At 38.7% G+C, this 16,467-nt stretch overlaps 1 protein-coding gene across 2 annotated transcripts in view; it reads left to right on the top strand.

Annotated features, from left to right (window-relative positions):
- The window catches only part of PTPRB (protein tyrosine phosphatase, receptor type B), a 102,860-nt gene that overhangs the window by 71,011 nt on the left and 15,382 nt on the right, over window positions 1–16,467 (top strand). For both annotated transcript variants that reach the window (XM_015598429.2, XM_006923737.3), the window contains 5 exons: window positions 70–348; window positions 862–1,011; window positions 3,165–3,408; window positions 10,238–10,344; window positions 15,701–15,800. In XM_015598429.2, coding sequence (XP_015453915.1) covers window positions 70–348; window positions 862–1,011; window positions 3,165–3,408; window positions 10,238–10,344; window positions 15,701–15,800 — 880 coding nt within the window. The remainder of the gene's footprint in view (window positions 1–69; window positions 349–861; window positions 1,012–3,164; window positions 3,409–10,237; window positions 10,345–15,700; window positions 15,801–16,467) is intronic.

Here is a 16,467-nt window from a genome sequence, read left to right as displayed (position 1 = left end):
AGAGCACAACACGTAATAATAATAATGTGTCTCGCAGAGTTGTGAAAAGTGTCCCTTTCTCTCCTTTAGAGCCAGACAAGATACAAAACCTGCATTGCCGGCCTCAGAACTCCACGGCCATTGCCTGTTCTTGGATCCCTCCTGATTCTGACTTTGATGGGTACAGCATCGAATGCCGGAAAATGGATACTCAAGAAGTTGAGTTTTCCAGAAAGTTGGAGAAAGAAAAATCTCTGCTCAATATTATGATGCTAGTGCCCCATAAGAGATACCTGGTGTCCATCAAAGTGCAGTCGGCTGGTATGACCAGTGAGGTGGTTGAAGACAGCACTATCACAATGATAGACCGTAAGTGTCCCTGGGAGAGTGCACTGAGCACGCGCTGTTCTCTCTCGCATCCGCCACCCCATTCGCTTGTATACAGTTCACTTCCGCATTAGCGCATCTTGTCATCACTCAGAGAAGAGGCCCTAAAAGGCCCTAGGAAATGAAAACGTTTCTCTGTGTAAAGTATCCTGGCAGCAAACAAGTTAAATGATCTTAAAGTAAAAGATCTTGAATTAGTTATTATTTAAATGCATCGCTTTGTCTGATATAGTTAGAGCTATAATGGAACTTTTAAGCAATTTGATGCTACACCTTCAGGAAACCCTGCTGAGGAGCTGCCTCTTCCATTATGTTTAATGTGCCACTGGCAAATCACTTCCTCCACCTGCTTCCCTTCAGGAGAGGAGGTTTTCTTGATTATAAGCTTTAAACACACACACACGCTGATGTGAGTGGAACCATCATTTCGCTGAGTGTTTATATGTAAAAGCAGAGTTGTGACCCTTCATGGTTCCTTTCCCTCCTTTATTCCAGGCCCTCCTCCTCCACCTCCATATATTCGTGTGAATAAAAAGGACGTGCTAATTAGCAAATCTTCCATCAACTTTACTTTCAACTGCAGCTGGTTCAGCGACACCAATGGAGCTGTGAAATACTTCACAGTGGTAGTAAGAGAGGCTGATGGTAAGTGATCATGAATTCACTCTACTAAGACACAGGATTGCTTTCTCAAAGGTCTCTGTGGGGGTCCTTCTGTGACAAGTTTTTAAGGGTAGAAAACATTTTTTATATCATTCGCTCTACGTCTGTTATATACAGGGAGATGTAACACACCAAAAACAAAACAAAACAAAAAAAATTGTTCAAAGGCTCTTTCAGCAGAAAAACCTATTATCTTCTGGGTTTAATTATTAAATGAGTGAATAATAATAATAGCAACCACAACAACGATAACAATACTATCATTTATTGAGCCCATACTATGTGCCAGGCACTGCTGGAAGTGCATTGCCTGTATAGACTCATTCATTTGTCTTCGCTCCTCATTCAGTCCTATTTACTACTCTTGGTCTGCTACGAAGCAGCAGTATGCTTCAGCTGTCTTTTCCCTTCCCTGTTTCAAATACCTCAACCAACACACACCCACCAATTCAGAAAATTATTTAAAATCTTGAAAGAGGGAAAAGATGATTATGAAAAGCATTCCTCCTTTGTCTACTGAATTTTCAATAGTATGTTTTATTCTCTAGTTTACTAATTATTTAATATCTACCTAATTCCTATGGACCAGGCAAATACTAGGTAATACTTATGACAACATTCCACACAACCACTGAGGATGACCTTTAGAGCTTATTATATGTATCAGCATTTGTCAACCACCTGCAGGAGTCTTGCATTTGGGCAGCACACATGTCCATAAATGTATTTGCCACTGAGATCTTGTGTGTTATTTCTCCAAAATAGATTGTTTGTGTCTGCAATGGCATTAATATATTTCACATATCTTCTAGTTTTCAAAATTGTTTAAGGTGCTGCACATGAGTTTTTAAGCATCCTTGACTATTTTAACCCATTTGTGAGTGGTGGAAAACTTTAAACCTGAAAAATGCTGGAGCCAAATAATATTTTAGTCTCACTGGGTCTATGTGCTTTTACATTTTATTTAATTGTACTAAAGTGGGGCATGAATAATTAATTAAATGATTTCATGGGTCAGTGGTGCATCTCGGATTTCCTCACACCTCATGATTGGAGGTAAATTAATGAACTCTTGAGAGACCTTAGATTTAAGTAGGCTGCAGCGAAGATAATGTTTTACTACATGAATATAAGGCAGTGACCAAAAAGAAGTCACACCCCAGAAAGCAGCCTTGTGTTCTCCAGCCATGTGGATTTCAATTATTGATGTCCACAGAGATGGGCTGTGCTCCCCTGGTGGTCTGAGATAACAATCCATCTCACATAAATGTCATTTATAGCATATATGCTCATCCTGAAGGCTTTTTCCTTTTCAACTACTGCTAACGAGATAATATCTCCAAGATCTACTCATTTTGAGCAAATTTTATTAAACAAGAGTCTAAGATGTGATGAACCCCTACCGTACTACTTCTTGAAGTTCATTGTAAATGGTATCCGATCTCCATAATATTTATCTTCCTAATGATGCTTTCCTCCAGCCAACATCAAAACTGGTTTGCAGTGCCAAAACACACAACAGGCTGGGTGGACAGGGGAAGAGTTCTGGGAAGTGTTTTGCATGAGGGGCCAAATTCAAGCCAGTATTAACCTGTACTCAAGATAACAGAGCTGTACCCGGAGCAGATATCAGACTAGGCGTGGCACATGGAGCGTGCTGGTGGAGCAACTGCTCTGGCCTTGGACTTGATTTCTCTTATCTTTTCCTTATTTCCCAGGTCATAGGGATTTCCTTATTAGCTCAGCTACAATGGTTATTGGCAAGGTGGAAAGCTTATTGAGTGGGTTGACTCACGATGGGGAGTGTTCGACTTTCTGAAATCAAATGACAACACGTTGTCATTTGATTTAATGAACTATCTTCTCACACACATTTTATTTCCTAGAAAAATGATATATATATGCGTGTGTGCGTAGGCATGTGTGTATACATATATAATTTTGCTTATATACACTTTGTTTATAATTTATTTTAAAATTATTTTCACTGGGAGGATTTCACAGCATCCTTTGAGATCACAGATTCTGCAATCTGCGGATGATCAGAGATAGTGGGTGAGGAGGCAGCCTTAGGAACCCAGATGGAATCATTGAAGTCACAAGAAAATCCCTCACTGTAGGTTTTCTCCCTCCAGGCAGTGATGAGCTGAAGCCAGAACAACAGCACCCTCTGCCCTCCTACATGGAATATAGGCACAATGCCTCCATTCGAGTGTATCAGACCAATTATTTTGCCAGCAAATGTGCCGAAAGTCTTGACAGCAACTCCAAGAGTTTTAACATTAAGCTTGGAGCAGAGATGGAGAGCCTGGGTGGAAAATGTGATCCCAATGAGCAAAAATTCTGTGATGGACCGTTGAAGCCACGCACTGCCTACAGGTTAGATGTATTGCCATCATTTTGCTAGAGGGGACATAACATTACTAGACATTCAGCTGTCTGGTCATCTGATGCACATGAGCTCCTGTAGATTGATCACCTATGTTAAAAGCATGAGCTACATTTTACTGGGTAATTTATAAAAGTTGTGTTCCTGCCTCCATTCACAGGTAATGTGTAAAAAGGACCTTGAGCATTGTGCAAAAGCTCTAATTCATTATGTGAAGAAGCGAAGGTTCTTAATGGATTGTTCTTTCTCCTAAAACTTCTTTAGTAAAAGTCAAATCATTTCCCAGGTTAACGATTGTGAAAATGTCCAAATAGAAAGATTGAGTTTAAGGAGACCCAAGAAGTATGAGGTTTTATCTTCCTTTTTTTTTTTTTCTTTGGTGAGGCCTCAAATTACACTTATTTATTTACTTCTAAGGCATAAAAAGATGAAAGTGCTCTTAGGTCCAGACAAAACTATTGATGGGAAAGTCCTCTGAATGACTGGGAGCACCCTTTCCTCATCTTAAGATGGCGGACCAAAAGGAGCAATTGTTTGGTTTGGTCTCAGGAAGCACACAAGGAGGCCCTCCCAGATGTAGGAACTGGCAGTGCCCTTGGTCTGCACTGTGGTCCCAAAAAGCAGGTATAAGCAGAAGGACCTCAAGAAAAAGAGAACCTATTCTGGTGTCTTAGATAGAAGGATACAGGTATCCAACCTTAGTACTTCTATGAAAGATGTACCTTGTTTGTTGTGTGTTCCCAGGGCTGGTATCCAGCCAGCGTGGCAGCTAATCAGGTTCTCTGTGGACCAGTGTCCATTCTTGTTGGTCGGTGCCTCGGTCTTATTGACTCTTATTACATATTTTGAGAATCACCCCCAAGTCACAGCAGAAACTTTTCTACCAGCTCCTAAAGGAGACAGTAACTAGACATCACACCTGAAAGCATTCTTAGTCTCTCCCTCATATCAACAAAGGCAGGCCAATTGTTTTCCTAAAACAGAGCACTCACTCTATATAACTATCTCTGCCCAGGACTCACCACAAAATGATATTGCCACCCAAGCCAAGGTTGGCACCTCTAGAGTAAACATATGCACACTTACTAATGATGTTTACTTCAAGAAGAGACCATATGAGTCTATGTGAAGGAGGTGAGATCTCGGACAGAACAAAGGAGAAACATAAGAGACCAGAACACTGGAATCCTTCAGTTCCTGTAAGAATCAAGAGATGCCTCAGCTCCTTAGTCACTTAGGCTCAAGGAAATTTGAGCAAAAGGCTCCCCAGGGCTATTTTCTCTTTGCGAATTGTAAAGCCTAGGCTGTTTTTGTTTGTTTGCTTGTTTTCTGTTTGAGAGAAAAGATGAGTCATCACTCTATTTCAGAGAGAGAGTGAGAGAGAGAGATATCAGGAAGCTATAGGCAGTTCATGTCTAATCCAGAGCTCCCCGGTTTTCTAGCACATTCTTTCCTGTCCATAACTACCACTAGGATCCTAGGGAAAGCCCCTTCATTTGAGTTCCAGCACTGCTGTTTTTTTGGCTGGTTAGACTTCTAAACAGCATTTCAGTTTTATAATCCTCACTTTTCTCATCTGCAAAACATTACAGAGTTGTCCTGGGGAATAGATCAAACATTATCACGTCCCTTCTAGATTAAGGTCTTCCAGTGGTTTCTGTTCCCTTCTAGGAGCAAGTGAAGCTCCAGAGCAGAGCACACAAAGCCCTCACCTTCTGCCTTCTGCCTGCCTTGCCAGCTTTGCCTCCCACCATTTGCCCCAAGCACATCTTGCCCTGTTGCTACTGCTCACTCCTCGTAGTTCCCTTGAATGTGACATGGCTCACTTATACCTCTGAGGCTTTGCACTTTTTTTTTTTTTTTTTTTACTCTATTTGGGATGCCTACCACTCCCTTTTCTGGCTGGTGAATTCCTTTGTACAGTTCAAAAGCCAGCTCAACCTTCAACTAGCCCCATGCTACCCCTGCCAACCCACAGCTGGGCAGTTAGGCTTTCAGCTCCATTTCTATAGCACCCTGTCCCTACATTTTTCTAATCCTCCATTTACTAGTGGCTTTTAACCCTTTATTGACTCACCTACCCTCTTCACTACACCATGAAAGCTCACAGTCTAATAGAGACAGAAAGAGGCTCTCATTAAATGTTTATGAACAAATAATGGAATGAGCCAAGATGCTCTGTGAAAAGTCACACGTTCTCATTATAGGTTAATCAACTTATGCCATACATATTTGTTTTCTAGGACACAGCTTTCCCAGATTTCTCCAATACACACTTGGTTCAGTCCTGTGGAAAGCATGCCAGGCAGATGATGCTTGATAAGAGGAGGCATAGCCTTTCAAAGCATGAGGGAGGGCCACATGCTAGGTGGCCTCCTGTGTGGTGGCTGCCGAACCCTGGCTCAGGGCAGTCAGCATTCTTCCTGTCTGAAGACAGTAATCACCACAGTGACCCTCAATGCTGTCAGGCATTTTTTTTTCCCAGGGAGAAGAGGTGGACAGGAAAGAACACGGAAAAAGAAAAATCAGGATTGAAAATAAATGGGAAATGCTAAGTTTTGCTGCTTTGCAAGTTTATTATATCAACAAATAGAATGTATTCTCGTGCATTGTTGCATTCCATTCCTATTATCCGCTTGTATGATTAGCATTGTTTCATATAGGAGAGAAAGGGCAGGTCATGATGGGTGGGAGGCAGTTTGGAGGTTAGGAAAGTGCTGATTTGGTTTTCTTTCTATTCTAAGCAGAATAGCAATGTGACCATGATCAGGTAGTCAGCTTCCCTTGTCCTCGTTTTCCTCAAATAAAGGAAATTAAACCACACGATCTCTAACCGTGCTATAGAATTTTCTGATTCTAGACACATTTAACATTGAAATAATTACTATCAGATATCTATTCAGCGAAATCATCTTATTCATATTATTATAGTTATCATGCTGATAATATATGCAATACTTATGCCTCCTCTGTGGGAAGCGTTTGGCCTGGTGTTGCAAGGGATAGAAAGATCAGTAAGATGAAGCTTTCAAGGGGTTTATAATGTAGTGAGAGAAAGAAAACGTGTCTGTAAAACATAAGCAGCAATGTTGAAGAACGTAAGAGGGGCATAGGTAAATAGATTCTGTGAAGGTTTGAAAGCTTCTCAAAGGAGGTGTTATTTTAGCTAGGCATTAAAAAGTACAGAAGGATTTGAAAATATGGAGATAGGGACAGGAAGAAATTCAGATGGACGGAACAGAGATAGTCAAAGTGCTGAGGTAGAAATACACAGAATTGTTTAGAGAAGAACAAATAGACTTGCTTCAAGTAGGGATGGGGGGGGCATGAAAAGAGATGGCAGGGAAGACAGGACCAAGAAGAGAGGATGGGACACGGTTCTGGATTCTGGATGAGTGCCTAGTGGCGGGCTAGTGAATGTGGTTGTGGTGTTCTTTTTTGGAAAGGATTCTAAGGGCAGAGTTCCTGGTGACCCAGTAATTTTAAGCCATTCCCATACTAGGTCATTGTCTCATTCCTGGGTTCCTGAAGGTTTTTATTCATCTAGATCCATTTCATACTTTGCATTTGCACCTAGGATGCATTTGCATCCTAGAATTTCAGAGCAGAATATATCAAGGTTGTTCTATCTAATGCTTTTATTTCACAGATGAGGAAGTTGAGGCATTAAGAACTTTAGGGACAATTCAACTTATCAGCAACAGCGAGAACTAGGCCTCAGACCCTCTGCTTCCTAGCCTGGGCCCTTTTACCATCCCTCTAACAGAAGTTATTACTGTTAAACCAAAATTAAGCCAAGAGGAAATAAGAGAAAGAAATTTGAACTAGGAATCAGAAAATACAGTTTGGTTTTCTAGCACCAGCTTTCTCTATAATCTTGAATGAGACATGGACTCTCCAAACTTGAAGTTCTGAACTTCTAAAGTAATATAGTAAGCTTCCTTATATTAGAGAGGTTGGAGATGATCAACTAAAACCATGTTTGTAAAAGTTCTTCCACACTTATAAATCACTATACAAATATAAGAAACTCTTAGGTACAGTACACTAGCAACACGCGTCAACTCCTCACCTTCCCATTTAACATATGTTGACTGCTGGTCACTCTTTGGGGACATCTCATGGTAATTCAGTTAAGTCTGTTGTTCCTGATACAACGTCCAACTTGGAAAGTGTCTTTTAGAGATGGAAATCGTAGATGTGGTTGATCGATGTCATCTTGTTCATTTTATAAGATTATGCTTAGACCCGGGCATGAGTTAGAAGGAGGGGACAGAGGGTCAGAACAATGTCCCTGGCCTGTTACTACTTCTGCAGTATTACAGGACATGCCCAGATACTTTGGGGTTCAACAAATCTAGATGTTTTTTCAAAGGAAAAAGTAGTCTTCCATTCACTTTCATGGGATTAAAATTAACAGTAGGAAAAATTTTTTCCTTGTAAACCAAGTGTGATACTCTATCTGATAGTCTGAGAATCTCAAGATAGAAAGAACTGAAGAGATGTCTCAAGCCAATTTTTAACTTAGTGCAGCAATGCTGTCTGTCCTGCAGCTTCCCTGAAAGCTGGTTCAACGCCAGCCTCTGCTAAGGTCTCAGCGACCGAGCTCACGACCTATGCGGGTAGCTCAGACTCTGGATGTTACAAAGTGACTTTATGTTCCTAAACTACACCTCTCTGACTTCAGTCTACTGAGCTTCTCCCTTCAAGAAGAAAAATCATGACGTCTGTTTCCTCTTCTACATAGCAGCCTTCCTTAAATCTGAAATCAACTATCATGTCCTTCTGAGTCTTGTCTGCTATCAACCTGGTCAGTCACTTCAAATGATCTCTAATGCTTCCTAAAATATGTCCCTAGAAATTGAGACAGGCTTTCAGACTGGACCCGACTCACCCAGAGAGCATGAATCTTTAGTCCAATGGTAGGGACAATAAATAGGCTTTCCATCCAGGCTGAGGTTACAGTTCTGTGTTTTAAGAGCTGCACCTTGCTTGCTTATTGAATTTAGGGCCAGCAGATCTCTACGCCCCATCCCACATGGGCACGTGGTCAGCCACCTCAGCAGCTCTCCTGTTTAGGTGACTGGAATAACTCCAACTGTCAGCTGGAGCGTTCTAAATCAATGTGTCACTGTCACTCTTAAATCCAGGATAGCCCAAGCAAAGCTCCTCTTTCTCCAGTCTAGCTCCCATTTCTACCAGTGATGCCATTTTTCTCCCAAATGACCTGAGCTCAAATCTTAGAACTGTTTTTGATTCCTCCCTTCTCCTCCACAGACCATGCCCTGTCTGGTCTCTCTTCTCTCCGTGCCTTTTACTCTTCTCTCTGTTCTCGGTGCCACTGCCCCAGGCCAGGGCCCTAGGTTCTTGGCCTGGACTATCACAGTAGTCTCTTAGTGGACGGCTCTGCTCCCCGCTGACCCTTTTCTGGCTCTTCCTCTTGATTTCATACTGTTCCCCCACTTGGAGCCCTGTGCTTCAGGCCCAAACACGTGTTTTCCTCCAAATTTCAGTAATTCTCATTTGCATTGTAGTATATGCTTCTTTTACTCTTTGCCTTTTTTCTTTATATTGGAAAACGATATAAAGAAAACAATAATAAGGAAAACTAGTTGCAAGAGTAGTGACCATGTATCTCACTATAACCTCAGCAAATGAATATAAATAAGGTAATTAATAAATTTGTATCATAATGACAAGGGAATTTAAAATATTTTTAGATAAAAGGCTCTTTAGAAAATAGTGCCGAAAAGATGGGGAGGTAGGTAATTTTGTTTGTAATGTAATGGTTGATGTAAAATTGTATTTGTGTATATATAATGTTATTTTAAAAAACAATAGCAACAATAATATTAATAATATTGATATTTGACCCATTCAACTGCTCTAATGGACACCTCAAGATTTAATTCCCAAGCCCCTCGACAGTCTCCTCCACAGTTTCCTTGATATTAGATGTGGAGTCATCCATGATTCCACCCTTTCAGATTCTATACCCATCAGCAAATCTTTTAGCTCTTTCTTTGAAATATGCCACACTTGTCACTACCGACACTACTACATTCTGACCCAAGCTAGCATGCCCCACCTGGCCTATCACGTACCCTTCCAAGTAGTTTCTCTTCTACTGTTGCCCTTTCTGTCTATTCCCCATGCTGCAGCAGCCAGAGTGATCCTGGTAACACCCCCTGGTGGCTTTCTATGCCACTCAGAACAAAAACCAAAGCCCTCACCAAGACCTCAAGTGATGGTCTGGCCCCATCTGCAGCTCTGATCTCAACTTCTACCACTCTCTCCCTCACTGACTGTGCTTCAGCCATGCTGGCCTCCTTGCATCCAGGCATGCTGCTGCCTGGAATGCGGGCCTGGCTCACCCCCTCTCTTTCCTCAGGTTTCTGTGCAAATGTCCTTTTGTCAAGGACACCCTTCATTAACCATGGTGAATAAAGCAGTCTACATGCCCTTTGCCCATTGCTTTTCATCTCCCTTATGCTGCTCTTTTCTTTTTTATGATATATATCACCATTTGGCATATTATATTTGTGTATTTATTATCTGACTTTTTCTTGAGTAGTAGAGACTTTATTTTGTTCCTTGCAGCTATCTCTAGTTCCTGGAACAGGGACTAGCAACAGTAGGGGCTCTATAGATATTGGACGAGTGAATGAATGAATGAACAAACAAACGAACCCAGGTCTGTCTGATTCTATAATTTATATCCTACCCTGCATACGTATTGACAGGTGCCTGCCCTATTTCTCCTTGAACACATTTTTTAGTCAGCTCTACTAATTTGTACCTAAATAAATCTGTTTTCAGAATCAGCATTCGGGCTTTTACACAGCTATTTGATGAGGACCTGAAGGAATTCGCAAAGCCACTCTATTCAGACACATTTTTCTCTTTGCCCATCACCACTGAGTCAGGTAAGGCTAACTTTTCCATCTACACATTCTATAAACCACCAAGTCACCTACAAAGGCCTCTAGTGGTGATACCTGCTAACTTGGCTGATGGTGGAGGGAGGGTTTATTTTCACTTAGAATTTAATCTTTATGTGGTTATGAATTGATGTGGATTAGAGGAATTGTACATCTTCTATAGGGGAATGGGTTGAAAGAGGATTAATCTAGAAAAGATAGAAGTATCAGATTTTTTTTCTACTGAAGATAAATATTTTTTAAATATTCAGTGAAAAACAGTCAAATCAAGAGCCTGAACAGGTTAGAATATAAGTAGATGCAAAAGGCTTTCCATCATAAGTGGGAATGTATATATGGATATACATAGAAACTAATAGAAAAAAATGAAGAAAAAATTGCAAAGAATTAACAATGAATATCTCAAAGCAGTGGAATTACAGGTGGTTTTTTTCCTTTCGCTTACCGTATATTGTTTTTACATTATAAGAGATGTTAACTTAAAAGGCTTTACATGAGAGCATTTGAGATCTTGCTCCCTGGCATATTGCATCAGTTTGACTCAAATAAACACTTATAAAAATTTTTTAAAAAAAAGTCTTTACATAAGTTTATGAAAGAAATTTCCCTAGTATGTTAAAGGGAAAGCCTGAGTAATAATAGCAGCTAATATTTACCAGTCATCTTCTCTGTGGACGTACAGATTTAAGCATTATACGTATAATAATTTATCCAATCTTCACTACAACCTTTTGAGGTAGATACTATTATCATCTCCATTTTATTTATTTATTTATTTACTTATTTACTTATTTATTTATTTATTTAATTTTAAATTCAATTTTTAAAAATATTTATTGTTATTATTTATGCCTACAGCACCTGGTCTTCCTAGGTGGTCTCCCATCCAAGTACTAACCAGGCCCGACCCTGCTTTGCTTTCGAGATCAGACATTGGGCTTGTTCAGGGTGTCACGGCCGTAGACCATGGACTGTGGCTCCACTGGGTCATGAACCCAGGACCTTCTGCGTGTAAAGCAGACATGCTAACCACTACACTATGGAACCACGTCCTCAATTTTTCAATTATAGTTAATATCCAACATTATTTTATATTAGTTTTAGGTGTACAGCACAGTGGTCAGACATCTATGTAACTTACGAAGTCATCCACGCGATCAATCTGGTACCCACCTGGCACCATACGTAGTTATCACGGTTTTATTGACTGTATTCCATATGCTACACTTTACATTCCCATGACTATTTTCTAACTATCAATTTGTATTTCTTAATCCATTCACCTTTTCCACCCAACCCTCCAAACTTTCTACTGGGCAACCATCAGTTTGTTTTCTCTATCTATGAGTCTGTTTCTGTTTTGTTTGTTTGTTTATTTTGTTCTTTAGATTCCACAATAAGTGAGATCATATGGTATTTATCTTTCTCTGTCTGACTTACTTTGCTTAGCATAATACTCTCTAGGTTCATCCATATTGTTGCAAATGGTAAGATTTTATTCTTTTTTATGGCCAGATAATATTCCATTGTATATATGTACCATCTCTTTATCCAGTAGTCTATTGATGGGCATTTAGGTTGCTTCCATATCTTGGCTATTGTAAGTAATGCTGCAGTGAACTTAGGGGTGCATGTATTTTTTCGAATTAGTGTTTTAGATTTTTTCAGATAAGTACCCAGAAGTAGAATTGCTGAGTCATAAGGTAGTTCTATTTTCAATTTTTTGAGAAACCTCCATACTGTTTTTTATAGTGGCTGCACCAATGTGCAATCCCACCAACAGTGCACACAGATTCCCTTTCTTACATTTTTGCCAGCACTTGTTTGTTGATTTGTTGATGATGGCCATTCTAACAGATATGAAGTAATATCTCATTATTATCTCATGTGGTTCTAACTTGCATTTCTCTGATGATTAGTGATATTGAGCATTGCTTTCATATATCCATTGGCCATCTGTATATCCTCTTTGAAGAAGTGCCTGTCCAAATCCTCTACACATTTTTTAATTAGACGTTTGGTTTTTAGTGTTGAGTTGTGTGAGTTCTTTATAAATTTTGGATATTAATCCCTTATCAGATGTATCACTGACAAATATCTTCTCTCATTCAGTAGGTTGTCTTTTTGTTTTGTTGATGCTTTCCTTTGCTGTGCAAAACCTTTTTAGTTTGAAATAGTCCCATTTGTTTATTTTTTTTCTCTTGTCCAAGGATATATATCAGAAATAATATTACTAAGAGCAATGTCAGAGAGTTTACTGCCTGTTTACTTCCAGGAGTCTTATGAGTTGGAGTCTTACATTTAAGTCTTTAATTCATTCTGAGTTTATTCTTGTATATGATATAAGAAGGTAGTGAGTTTCATTTTTTTTTGCATGTTTATGTCCAGTATTTCCAACACCATTTATTGAATAGACTATCTTTTACCTCGTTATATATATTCTTGCCTCCTTTGCCACAGATTAATTGACCATACAGGTGTGGATTTATTTCTGTCCTCTCTATTCTGTTCCATTGATCTATGTGTCTGTTTTTACACCAGTACCAGGCTGTTTTGATTATTGTAGCCTTGTTGTATAGTTTGATACCTCCAACTTTGTTCTTCTTTCTCAACATGGCTTTGGCTATTTGGGGTCTTTTGTTGTTTCATATAAATTTTAGAATTATTTGCTCTAGTTTTATGAAAAATGCCATTGGTATTTTGATAGGGATTGCATTGAATCTATAGATTGCTTTGGGTAGTATGGACATTTTAACAACGTTAATTCTTCCTATCCATGAGCATGGTATATGCTTCCATTTATTTGTATCTTCTTCAGTTTCTTCCTTCAATGTCTTATAGTTCTCTGAATACATGCTTTTTACCTCCTTGGTTAAATTTATTCCTAGGTATTTTTTTTAATGCAATTGTAAATGGGATTGTTTTCTTAATTTCTTTTTCCGATAGTTTGTTATTGGTATATAAAAATGCAACCATTTTCTGAATATTAATTTTGTATCCTGCTACTTTACTAAATACATTTATTGATTCTAATAGTTTTTTGATAAAATCCTTAAGGTTCTCTATATATCATCATATATTTTAAAGGTGAAGACCTGAGGTACTAAGAGTTTAAGTAACCCAGATTTCTTTGCAAATGTCCTCTCATCAAGAAGACTTTCATTGATCATACTGAATAAAGCCTAGTAGAGCTGGAAAAGATAATACAGCTGGGATTCTGGCACTTTCTGCCTGAATCCTTAACCTCTGCACTACACTGCCTTGGAATATTTCCATCAGGCTGAGAATAGCATTATTTTCAGCACATTGTTTCTTGAAACCATTATCTGTCCCAGCCTTTCCCTGTAGCAAGTGTTTCACAATGCTTGATCTCAGGAAGTTCTTCTTTATAGCTAAAACAATCTGTCATGCTGCATGACAAAAAAAAATGACTCAGTCTCACAAACACTCCCATCTATTTATGCCAAATATAGGGATAATCTCTCACTTTTCAAACCAAAAAGAAATCAGAGCGCAGTTAAGAGGATTTAGACATATTTGCTTATAATTTAATGTTAAGTAAGGGCTTTATAAACACAATTTTTCCCCTTTGAAATATTGTTATACAACAAAAATTGTATATAATCCAGTAAAGGAAGATAGTAAAGATATATTTAAAATAGAATATTAACCACATTAAAGGAAAGATGGTTGTGCTGATTTGATGAGTCTTGAAAAGCAACGCTGAGTAAACAAATTCAGAGGCTTAAAATGAAACTTCAGAAATGGGCTACTCCACAGACCTAAATATAAGAGCCAAATATAAAATGTTTAAAAGAAAACATAGGAGTAAATCTTTGTAAGCTTGGATTAGGCAATAGTTTCTTAGATATGAAAAACAGATAAATGGGACTTAATCAAAATTAAAAAAGAGACCATGAAAAAAGTGAAAAGACAACTCACAAAATGGGGACTATCTGCCAATCATATATCTGATATTTGAGTATTCAGAATATCTAAAGAACTCTTACCTTGTAACTCAGCAACGTAAAGACAAATAATAAAGGATGTGAATAGACATTTCTCCAAAGAAGATAATACAGATGTCTAGTAAGCACATGAAAAAATGCTCAATATTATTAGTCATCAGGGAAATACAGATCAAAATGATAAGATACCACTTCACACCCACTGGGATGATTGTAATCAAAAAGACAATAACGAGTGTTAGCGAGGATATGGAGAAATGAGAACCCACATTCATTGCTTGTGAGAATGTAAAATGGTGTAGCTGCTTTGGAAAAACAGTTTTGCAGTTCCTCAAAATGTTAGACCTAGAGTTACCAACTTACCCAGCAATTCCACTCCTAAGTATATACCCAAGAGAAATGAAAACACATGCCCACACAAAAACTTGTAAATATGCCTATATCAGCATTATTCATAATAACCAAAAAATAGGAATAACCCAAATATCTATCAATGGATGATTAGATAAACAAAATGTGATATAGCCATACAATGGAATCTTATTAGGCCACAAAAAAAAGAATTAAATACTGATTAATGCTACAATATGGATGAACCTTGAAAACATTACGCTAAGTGAAAGAAGCCGATCACAGAAGACCACATTTATGATTCAGTTTATGCGAAATGTCTAGAACAGGCACATCTATAAAGACAGAAAATAGATAGTGGTTTCCAGGGGCTAGGGAGAGAAAAGAATAGAGAATGATGGTTAAGGGGTGTGGGTTTCCTTGGTAGTGGATAATAAAAATGTTATAAAATCAAATGTGATGATGTTCGTAAAACTGTGACTATACTAAAAATCATTGAATTATACTATTTAAACTGGTAAATTGTATGGTAAGTGAATTATACTTCAATAAAACTGTTTTAAAAGTGAGCTACTTTTACCTGTTTATAAACTCCTAGTGGCAGTATCATACCAGAAAATAAAAATCAGATTTTGTTAAAATAACTCAGATGTTCACTGGATTTGCCAAAGTCCCAGATGCTGCTACTTGTTTCATATAAATGAAATAGCATTTTTATTTTGGTAGCAAACTGCTGGCCTTTATCTCTCATGCGCCACGCTTTACATAAGCACAAACAAGTTCAAAATTCCTTTAAAAGCTAAATACCATTAATTTCAAAAGTGGCCGACAGGATAGTAGCCAGCATTTCATCTTCTCAGCCTTGAACTTCCAGCTTTTAGATAGTACATGGCTCAGTGTGGGTATCGGTTAAATTCTTATGGAATGTTCGTAGGGAGGTAGGGCTTAGGTAGCTCCCTTACTGGGTCTTTAACACTAATGTTCCCACCTGGGTTTGTTGTTTCCAATCTGGATTATTGTAGAGCCCTTGTTTGGAGTTATTGAAGGTGTGAGTGCTGGTCTGTTCTTAATTGGCATGCTGGTGGCCGCTGTTGCCTTATTCATCTGCAGACAGAAATCGGGGTGAGTACAAAGGTTCTTGGTGATTGGGTTCGCACCTTGAAACATACAACTGAAAAGCCCTTTAGCCTGAACAGTAAGAAGGGGAAGTAATTTAATTTCTCTAGGTTAAATGACCTTTGTTTCTCAAGAAAAACAAAAGTCAAACCCTAAAACCGTGACTCACTTTTTCAGCCTATCTATGTATCATTGATGAATGTTACCTTCTCAAATGACTGAGAGGCCCTGTGTAGCTTCATCTGAATGTGAAATAACCCCTTTGCACAGGAAAAAAAAATGTCGTGTGCAGTTCAGTCTCCTCATGAAGACAGAGATGTCTACAAAAACTGTGTGCCCAAGTACTTTTCCGAATTATGCTGAAAAATGTGGTTGACATCACCATATCTGTCATGCTAATTTAAGGAGAGACCAAAAAGGACCAAATAGCATGTGGTCCCAATGCCACACTCTCTTCTCTTAGGGAACTTCTTTTATTTGGCACATTGTTCTCTCTCTTGCAGTCATGTCTTGCATCTAAGGTTTACTGGGATTTTTTTTTAAGGAAAGTTTTATTGAGATTGTGGGAGGTGATTGTGACCTGTCGCCAAAAACCAGAAGAAAAATCTTCAGCTATTGCAGAGATCCGTTTCTGAGTGGGAAAAATCTATTTCTTCTTTATGCTTCCTCTCTT

Source organism: Pteropus alecto, unplaced genomic scaffold (assembly GCF_000325575.1).
Source record: "Pteropus alecto unplaced genomic scaffold, ASM32557v1 scaffold76, whole genome shotgun sequence".
In the NCBI taxonomy this organism is placed as follows: domain Eukaryota; kingdom Metazoa; phylum Chordata; class Mammalia; order Chiroptera; family Pteropodidae; genus Pteropus; species Pteropus alecto.
Note: the sequence above shows the minus strand (reverse complement) of the source record. Positions and strands in the feature narration are given on the sequence as shown.